The sequence below is a fragment of the Phaethon lepturus genome, unplaced genomic scaffold (assembly GCF_000687285.1).
Source record: "Phaethon lepturus isolate BGI_N335 unplaced genomic scaffold, ASM68728v1 scaffold17932, whole genome shotgun sequence".
NCBI classification, from domain to species: Eukaryota; Metazoa; Chordata; class Aves; order Phaethontiformes; family Phaethontidae; genus Phaethon; species Phaethon lepturus.
This window is the reverse complement of record NW_010522833.1, coordinates 112404-122580: the sequence shown is the minus strand read 5'-3', so window position 1 is coordinate 122580 and position 10177 is coordinate 112404. Positions and strand designations below refer to the sequence as shown.

The window sequence follows — 10177 nt, the reverse complement described above, 5'->3', positions numbered from 1 at the left end:
CCCCAAGCCTGTAGCTGCTATATTGACTAATTTGGAGGTAAAGAAGAGAGGTTGCTCTAAGTGATCCTTTTTATTCAGGTTGTTTTAAGAAGTTTTGATTTATACTCATCCAGTCATTGGACTTGATGATCTTGGAGATCTTTTCCAACCTAAACAATTCAGTGACTCTGTTGTAACTCTTTTTTTCTTCACTAGTGCTGTAGCTCTCTGTTGATGTTGACTGGCCTGCTCAGCAGAGGCGCTTCATTCTTTCATGGGGTATCAGCAGTGGCAATAGACTGGAAGAACATGCTTTTCATAGCGAAAAGCATTCTTGTTCTCTCTAGGAAGAATATGCAAATAGTGTATTTTTTTTCCCCTCTTAGCAAGAACACTTGGTTAGGAGTAACCTCTTTGTTTTTTCTTCATGGCACTTTCAGAAAAATGTGTTTGATAAATGCATTCAGTAGAATGTGTTTGCATGTTTCCAAGTATCATCTGAGGACAGGGTGGTGACAGTAGTGATGTCTAAATACAGGTGCGCTTGCAGCGTGGTCTGTACTTAAAAGATAATCAGGCTGCCTTCACGAAATTTGCATGAGATTAATATTTTATATACTGGAGGCTATGTATTGAAAATAAAAAAAAGAGTATTAAATAACATTATTCTTACTAAAATTTTAAGTTAGAGAACCATTACTGTAAATTTTTAAGACCTATCGGTCAACTATGCAGGTCTCTTGTGGGTTGTTTTTTTAAATTTTTGATTCCTCAAACTTCTGTATAGGTGGGAATTTCTGTTTCAATGAGCTGTTTTAATTTCTAGGGCAAAAATAGTAAATTGTCAGCTTCATGTCTCTGTGCTGCCTTTGGTAAACACTGTGGGCATCCTCTTCTGTTCAGCATGTGGGCTTTGGTTACAGTGGCTACCATTTAGACCACGTATGTATCAAACTGTAGTAGCGAGCAGGCATATTGGTTGGCTTCTGCTTTGAGCCTCCTTTCTTGTGTACGAAAGAACTTGTGCAAAATGCCTCTCCACTCTCTCTTTTCTGCCTTCCCCTGCCCCAACTGTATTGGCAGTATCCAACAACTGAAGTGTTCAGTACTCAGCTGTGGATTATTGTACTCTCTTTTCAGGAGAGAAGGAAGTTTGTAGTCACCCCATTGGACAATTTGACTTCATAAGTGTAAAATGCTTTATTGCATGTTCAACAGATAATTTAAAGAATGAATTTTAAAAAATAGTGTACCAGGGAAGAAAAGAAGCTTTGTGTCTTATTAGGGTTAGGAGATGGGAATCTTCTGTCATCTGGACTTCTACACCTGGAAGGCTGTGTAAGCAAGGTTTGGAAGTGGTTAGGCATGCATCCTTCCTTCACAAATAACTGTCAATTGAAGTTTATATATGTGTGTGTATACGTGTGTATATACACACACACATATACATACGTGTGTGTGTGTATATATATATATAAGAAAAGCTCTTTGACAGAAAAACAAATTATTTTGTGTTGCAGTTGAAGTACTTCCTAGATCTGGGACTACCAAATACTATTTCAGAGTGGTTGTAAAATACAGCCCTTGCCTAAAGCACAGTGCGTAACTTTTTGCGTTACGAATGGCCGTATCTGTTGGGAAACTGTTGCAGGCCTTTTCTTTCTACTGAGGGATTCCTGATTATATAAGTTCAGTGGCATTTAGGAGCAGCACAAGATCATACTTTAACAGGCGCCAGAGGCAACTATGCAGTGTCAGTTATTTTCTTCATTGAGTATGAAATGTAGGTTCCACCTTTCGAGACTTCCTTTTTATCCTCTGTTTATACTGGATTAGACTATTGCTGTGTAAGGTGACGTGCACATGGTGAGCTACTGTGCTTTGGTTTGGGAGCTAACTTGTAATGGAGGATGGTTACTGTAGTTGCTCAGTTTTGACTGGCTAAGCATACCTACCTCAGCTTGGAGGCTTAGGGTTGTAAACTGAAACATAGTTAAGAGAAAGTTCTTTCAAGGAGATGTTACACACTGGTTTTCCTTGACCACAGTATTTGCTTCGGTTTGAGAAAAATGAAGTTAAAACAAGTTGTCGCACTGCAGCATGTTTTTTGCGTGCATTGTTTTGGAACCTGTCTTATGACTCAGTATTTTGGTCTGTGCTGGCTTTGCTCAAGATTTCTTCCATCCTGCCCCGCTTTCTGAAAAATCTTTGGGGCTCCCTCTTTAAAAAATCCTTTTCTTTAAGCATAACTGACCTTCCACAGTTATGATGTCTGTGTTGCTGCTTTCAGTTTAGATTGATACCAAATTTGTCGCTTATGGAACAAGTGGTTTTTTGCAAGTATGGTGAAGAGTCTTTTGTGGACCAATTTGACATGGGCTTTTAATGTGGTTTTTAGTGCAGCTCCTTCCCACTTCTCTCATTGCTCCTCTTTTCTGTTTATAGAGGCAATGGTAAAAAAATCCTCCTTCTGGATTTGCATGTCAAGGTTGTTTTTATACAGTACAAAGCTTAAGCTCCAGCCTGGATTGGGACCTTCTCTGTTTGCAGTGAGGAGCTGGGCAAAATGGCTAAGATCGTAGCCCTTTGTTGTCATCCTTTGCCAGGGATCTGTTCAAAAGCATAACAAGTTCTCTTATAGCTGTCTGCGAAACGTAGTGTCTTGGCACAACACCCTTCTACCCACTAATTGAAATCCCAGACCCTGTGGAGTGTGTCTGTAGGTGTGTGGGTGAGCAGAGAAATAGTAGGATTATGGTGTTACTTTGGGAATATTCTGAACTACAGGGGCTAAACAGGGTCCTTAGTTACTGGTTTAACTGTATAATGGAATCTGTGCCTTTAATATTATTTCCTTGTGCCTTGGAATAAAAACAGCTAGGTTCAGGTACATTTTGGATGTGTGTTACCATGTTGATGATAGCTGGACTGTTGGCTGTTCCTTGGTGTTTGAGAGAAACAGTTATACTTAAATGGTTTCCACTTGCAAGTGGCATATCCAAATGTCTTTTTTTCTGTTCTCGGGCGACCTTTGCTATCCCTTCCTTAGCCTACAATCTCAGCTGCAGCATGCATGCTGACTTATGTCTCCTTTTTTTCCTGTTCTCCTTCAGTCTTCATATGCCACCTCCTGAGCACTAGTGTGTGTTACAGGTTGGTTTTAATTTAAAACTTGTGTAATTAATGCACCTTAAAAAGGTTTATTTTGGGAGGTCTACAGCCTAACAGATTTTTAAGAGGCTATCAAAGATCCAGTTACAAGCAGATTAGACATTCACTTTTTTTCAGACTACGTGGAAAGAATAGTTGAATGTTTTTTTTGTACATTGTGATAGGTGTATTTTGTATGTTCTGAGGTAATGAAAGCCTTTGATCTCCAAGTGGGGTCATGGTGAGTCTGAGGCAGGCTGCAGTCAGATGTGCTGTGTCTGGCTGCAGCTGTAAACCTCTTGTTTTTTATCATCTTCTGAAATATGCTGGTACAAATGTATGTGTTTTGGATGTGGGGGTGAGATAGGAAAAAAGACAAAATTCTCATGCTTGTCTGGCTGCTTGTGGATGGGACATTTTGGGGGAAGTCTCTCAGACTAGAGGCAGATAGGAATGGAGGAGCAGTCATTTTAAAGAGCCTGGTGAAAATGGCTGGAACTAAAACTCTTCATGGGTAAGTTGCAAATGCTGGACTTGAGAAATTTTGGGGGATATTTTTAGAAAAGAAGGTCAGGTTGAGGAAAGCAGTTGCCTACTGCTTGCCAACTACTTGACAAGTTGCAAGGCAATCTTGTGCATTGAACTGAGTGGAGGTATGGATATGGAAATCCATATCCCCAATATGAATAAGGAGAGACTTCCAGCTGTCCAGTTCTACTGTGTTTAGAAAATTGTGACTTTCATGCAGCCTTTGATTAGAGAGATAAATGACTATATGTCTGTGTTCTGTCTTTATGAAAGTAATCTCAAAAGGATTGCAAATGCTGTTTTGTTGCTTGGGCAGAAAGTGGTGGTATTATTGTCATTACTTGCTGGTAATTACTAAGATGCTAGATACATTACCGATGTTGAAATACTGCTGCATAAAATTAGTGTAAATGCCAATATATAGCTCTCCTTGATTTTGAAATTAAGGCAATTGCTATCTTTCTTTTTCTGTGTTGGTAATGGAATATGAAAACAAGTAAATACTACACAAATCCAGATAGTTGGGAGCCAAATCTGAATTAAAGTGCATCTTTTGCGATACTGTGTGTTGCAGATCCTTTGCAAGTCTTACATGATGGCATTGATATTAAATGTTCATCCTACTTAGGAGGTTACAGCAGTGATTTCTGGATTCTAAGGTCACTGTCTTATGAAATGTAACATGAGACCTAACACCTGTGACAGTTAATATGGAGCAGTACTACATCCCCCCCACCCTGTAATCTTAATGATAAACAATATTGCTGCAAACTTGTGGGCTACGCATTTCACCTTTACATTTCTAATCTAGAACTGAATTCAAGGGGGAAGTAGCCTAACTGGTCTTTTTTTTTTTTTCTTTTCCCCTTTTTTCTTTAGATGATAGCACTGAATGCCAAACTGCATCGAAGAAAGAAGAGCAAAATGACAAAGAAAAGAAAGATGAAGAAGAGACTCCACTGCCCATTTACAGGGCCAAATCGATTGTTGAGAGTTGGGTGTGGGGCAAACAACCAGGTATTACAGCTGTTTTGGTCATTCTCACTGAAGCATTATGTATTCTATATTGATCACTACTTTTGTAGCATCAGGAACTAATTGGATCCAGTGTACTTGCTGACAGATGGATCTGTTAGGTTAGTGCAATAAATTGGATAAGTGCTTAACTGTGATATTTAAACATTTACTATAATTACTTTCAGATTTAATTAGATTCATGACTTGAAGTGTCCATTTGCACCTTTCATGCTGCTTGAAGGAATGATAAACTGACTTGGAACAAATGCAGTTATACAGTGAAATGTTACGATGTCTTCAGAATATTTCTTTTCAGTTGCAGACACTAAAAAGAAATTGCTTAGTTTCTGAAGCCTGAATTTTTCTGCAGGCAATAAAGGTTTAATAGGTGATTTTTCATTGTGATTTCATGGTCTGGTAGATAAGTTTAGTGGATCATGGGAGGAAGGTTGAAATGGTTAGTTCAATTAACTGTCTGTCCTGACCTTTGCTGATGGTAATTTCATCTATGATGGCAATGGAAAAATGGCTTGTGTGTTCACATCTTCATGGATGGCTCTATAAAATACTCATTTTAATATTGAAGCCAGTTGAAGTTCATGGCTGTTTATTACTGCAGAGCAGCAATTCATTGTCTAAAATTGTCCATGTTTAAAAATAGATCAGAAGAAGCTTCACTTCAGTGGTTTGTTTTACATTTCTGGTGCATGACATTGCCTGATTCAGATGTTGGCATATACAAACTTTGGAGACATCTGTTGTGCCCCTTTTCTTTCTCCTCACCCAGAAGCACTTGAAGATCCCTGGGAAAAGTATTGTTTCTTTAGTGCCAGAATCTGCATCTGTGTAGCCCCGTTTGCTGGGGAAGCTATTTGTTTTTGTTGATCTGCAGGTCAGCTGCCAATCTGCTGTCCTCTGCTCTGTGCCAGTCAGCTTGTTCCCTTTTCTTAAGGTCAGGAGGACAGATGGACTTGCTGTCACTCTAGTAGTGGGACAGAATTTTGCAGTGTAGGAGGAATGAAAAGAATTGCCACTACAGTGGAAGGGGGAGTGAGAATTGCATGTGTTGAAGAGATGTAAGCTGAAGGTCACATTAATTTTGTTTTATATTTTTATTTAGTGCTTGTTGCTGAAGACTGAAACAAAAGTATTTTACAAAATGGTGATCTAAATGCCAAATATCTTACCAAATTTCTCCCAACTGACCAAGGTGTTTGGGACAAGACTTGGCCTTTAAGCTTACTCTCCAATTATTTCTTAAAAACTGAAAAAACAGTTCAGAAAAAAAGGGTTGTATATATGTTTGGAATTTTCAGAAAGAAATAACTTACTACCTTTTATTTACTTTTAGTGCTTATATAGAGTATGGTTTGTTGGTGCACATAAAGATACTTATTCTAGACATAACTTATGAGGAATTTATCTAATACATTTGTAATCCTTTGTGTCTGTTACCACTTGTGCTTGAAATTTGCATCACGTAGCTGTGGCATACAAATCCTTGAACAATACTACAGGCACACTTGCAGTTTATTTATAGAACTGTTACAGGTGGCTTTTGTTCATGATTGTAGGTAACTTTTTGTTTTGTATTTGTCAGAAATATAGCTAACAGCTGCCTTTTGAGTCATCCTAGTTTTTGTGGCTTGGTAATTAGTTTTGAAAAAATACAGAGAATTAAGTCAATTTTGATACTTAAGTATCTGTACTGTAAGTGATACTATGTGTTTTCTAAAATGAGGAAAACTTTTAAGCTTTTCTTCTGTCATCCTTCATAAAAAGAAAATGAAGCCTAGAACATTTGCCTGTCAAATGCATGAAGGAATTACTTCTTAAGTATATTGTTGCTGATCGAGTAAGGGTTAAAGATTTACTATATTTTCATTTATGTTTTATATTCCCTTACAAGTAAGGTATAATTTGGAGATGTGAGCTTAGTGTTCTTTTTGTAAATGAACTGAAGAGGAATTTAAAACTTGTGTTTCAGGTCAATACCCTGAACTATTTCTACTGAGTTTTGATGATTTATAGCCTTACATTATAAAAATAGTATATAGATACTAGACAGTGTATATTTTTGTTTTAGAAGTTCAGTAATACAATCTTATTATGCCAAGAAGTGTGGAGGATCATGCTGTTGAACCTCAACAGGCTAATCCAGGTTAGTGGGCCTCGTGACATCCTTCCCTCATGAGGGCTGAGAGATTCAAAAAAACCTGTTCATAAATCATGTTGAAAAGTAGTACTTCTTGTCCTCCCCCTGCTCCCTCCTTGTTTTGTCATCCTGGCACAAGTTCAGAGAAACAAAATGCTTTCCCTAATTCTTGTTTATGCTGAGATCATGACTCTGCCAGAACAGGGCAAAGAGGTCATAGCTTTTTTTTTTTTTTTTTTTGAGTGGTCTTATTATGCCAAGTACTGTAGCAATGCATAAGATAATAATGAATACATGGGTAAGTCATTATTTGACTTTATGGTTTTTATTCTTCTCTCTTGTATCTTAGTGTTCATCCATTTCATATTCAGCTCTTAACTGATGTCAGTGTTGAACTATTCAGGCCTAATTTTTGACAAGCACTCCTTTAAAACATCTCCCCCTATACTACTCCTACCAGGTTGTGAGTTCCTTAACTAGTTCTTCTGATTTTTCCTTAAAATCTTGTTTTACTACTTCTATCAGTTTTTTCTTTTCTGAAAATATTTGTTTTATAGTGTTTTATATGATTGGAAGAGAAGTCCAGGTCTGGATATGGGACGAAAAAGAGGAAACCCTTTGAAGTGTTTTTTCAAAACCTACAGGAAACAGAGCAGCACTTCATTTTCTTGGGCTTCTTTTTCTTAGTCACGATATGCTTAAGCTTGGCTATATTGAGTCAAACTAAAGGACAGTCTAGTCCGATGTCCTGACTGCAACAGTGTAAATAGCAGTAGCCAAGTGAATAATTAGGTCTGATGTTTATGATACATTATCTTTAGTCTATAGACTTTGAGCCGGAGGTGGTGGTATAGGAGAATATGAATGTGTTTGGATTACCCCCTGCCTTTTATTTTCCTGGAGCATGTGTGTGCATGGCATAACTTAACAGGCCTTAATATTTTTTTTCATTGATTTGTCTAGTCCCTTTTGAATATTCTGAACTTTTATCATCCACAGCTATATGTAGCAAGCAGCTTTGTAATTCAACTGTTTATCACATGAATATTATCTTTTCCTAGTCCTTGACTTGATTTTGGCAGTTGGTGACTTTACCTAATGCCCTGTTGCTCTTATACTGGAAGAGGCAGTGAGTGGTTGTTCCTTACTTGTCTTCCCCAGTACTGGTGGGGTGGGTTTTTGTGTTTTAAGAAGCCTGTCATAATCACCCCTAGTTGTATCTTTCCCTCACTGGAGATCTTAATTCTTGCAACTTCTTTGCCTACAGAAGCTATTCCAAACACTTAGTTCTACCTGCTGTTGTTTTTTTTTTATCCTGTATTTTTATGCCAGGGCAGGTTGGGAACTGCATATACTACTTCAGCTATGAGTATCTCATGGGTTTCACGAAGTGGCATAACGATGTCTGGTTTTTGTTCTATCTGTCTTGATACCCTGTTTTTCCAGCTGCTGTTGTACAGCAGGCCGGTTTCTTCTTGGATGTATCCTGCTGTAGTGCCAAGATGTCATTCCCGAGTGGAAGGTTGTTTGGAGCCTCTTTAAGAGGGAAAACTGGGATTTTGTTTCCCTTCCTCATCAATGTACATCTACTGTTTTATTGCTCACTTAATTGCGTGCATATTTTTGCAGTTGGCTGTCATCTTTACTAATGTAGTGCCAACAGACTTAATGACCTAAATATTTGTCTCCATTTCCACACAATTTATGCATGTATGGAACAGCAGAGGAATTTACACAGGTTTCTGCAGGACTTGCAGTTGTTGTCGCTCCTGAGCGTATACTGGCTATTTATTCATATTCCTTGATGCATATGTGTATCAGTGTTAAGGGTTCTAACCCTTAACACTAATATATCACTCTTGGTTGTTTAGAAATGTCTTCAATACACTATGTCTTTGTAGGTATAAAATCTTGAGAGACTTAAGTATTTTTGACTTGTATCCAGAAGTGCAGTTTTCCCTTAAGATGAATCCCGTTTTTGGGTGGTTTTTTTGGTTTTGTGATTTTTTTTTTTTTTTCTTAGTTATGGGTTTTTTTGGAGTGTGTTTTGTTTTGGGGAAAAAGCACTGGCTAAATCTTTCTCAAAGCTTAAAATTGTACAGCCATCTCACTTTGACTGTGGGTATAGTTGAGTATTTAATTCCCCTTGAGGTCAGGTAATTTTTATTTCTTGAAAAACATAGAAACAGCTCAACTGGTGCAACAACTATGTGCATAAAAACTTAACTTTGAAGACTGTTAAATAGATTATGATTCAAATTCACTGTAATCTGGTCTCATTTCATGTGTTTAAGGTACCAAATATTGCATATTTGCAGATAAAGTTACTTTAAATTCACCTTCATTGCTGTCTGACTAGAAAATGCTACTTGGAATTTTCAGTAGGAATGCTACTGTACTGTTTCCCTCATAGGACAAAAAAGTAAATGAGAAATGAGGAAATAATCTTAATCCAAACATCCTTAAATGAATAAGCAATGTACAGTTGAAGTGGGAATATGGTTTTCTTGTGTAGTCAGGTCGGGTTTATATTAGCAGTGAATTAAGCTATTATGCTGGTAAATCAGTGTCATGACATAGTACTTCTGGAGTTTCCTCATGTATGAGTGAGAGCTTGTTTACAGACAGTGCTGCATCTTGTTTTTCCAATATTGTTAGTATAGCAATTAGATTGCAATAAGTGCTTTAGAGGCAATACCTAAGGGGGCAGGTTAAAATTACCCATGTGAATTCATTAAGATACTGTCACTACCAACAGCAGTCAAATCCTCTCTCACAAAGCAAACAGAAAGAAACATACAGAACTTTAATCCTGTGAGGGCTATTAGTAACACGATTAAATCTAAATTTGTACTGTGTACAAAACCAATTAAAAGCAGTTATGGCATTGAAAAATATTTTTAACCTCCTTTATAGTAACATTTTCTACTTTATAAAATGTCCTGATCAATACTTCTAAGTTTAGATTAAGAAATGCTGATAAAAGGAAGGTTCAGTCAAAGGATGAAATTTGACCTCCTCTGTTTTACACTTCTGAGAACTCCTTTATCCCTGTTTTTTCTTTTACTTTCTTACCACTTCAAACAAATTTTAAATTGACTCCTACCCTGTCCCCCCTTCACTTGAAAGCTGTTGTCCAGCTCCAGGTATCTGTTTGGTTGCTGTTTATGCTCTTAAGGGAGGTGTATGTATATTTTTACACACACACGGCTCAGTTCTTGCTGTTCTATTCTGTGCATGAATATTTGAGCATCATTTTAAACAAGTTGTGCTCACAGCGTAAAACTTTGAAAATTAAGCACCCAGACACATAATGAGATGCATTTGCAATGTGCATGCAACTATTCA

General features: G+C 37.5%; 1 protein-coding gene across 1 annotated transcript in view; it reads left to right on the top strand.

The window, feature by feature from the left end:
- The first annotated feature begins 3639 nt into the window (after positions 1–3639).
- The window catches only part of HERC2 (HECT and RLD domain containing E3 ubiquitin protein ligase 2), a 98290-nt gene continuing 91752 nt past the window's right edge, over positions 3640–10177 (top strand). The window contains exons 1-2 of the mRNA XM_010281953.1: positions 3640–3643; positions 4537–4674. Coding sequence (XP_010280255.1) covers positions 3640–3643; positions 4537–4674 — 142 coding nt within the window. The remainder of the gene's footprint in view (positions 3644–4536; positions 4675–10177) is intronic.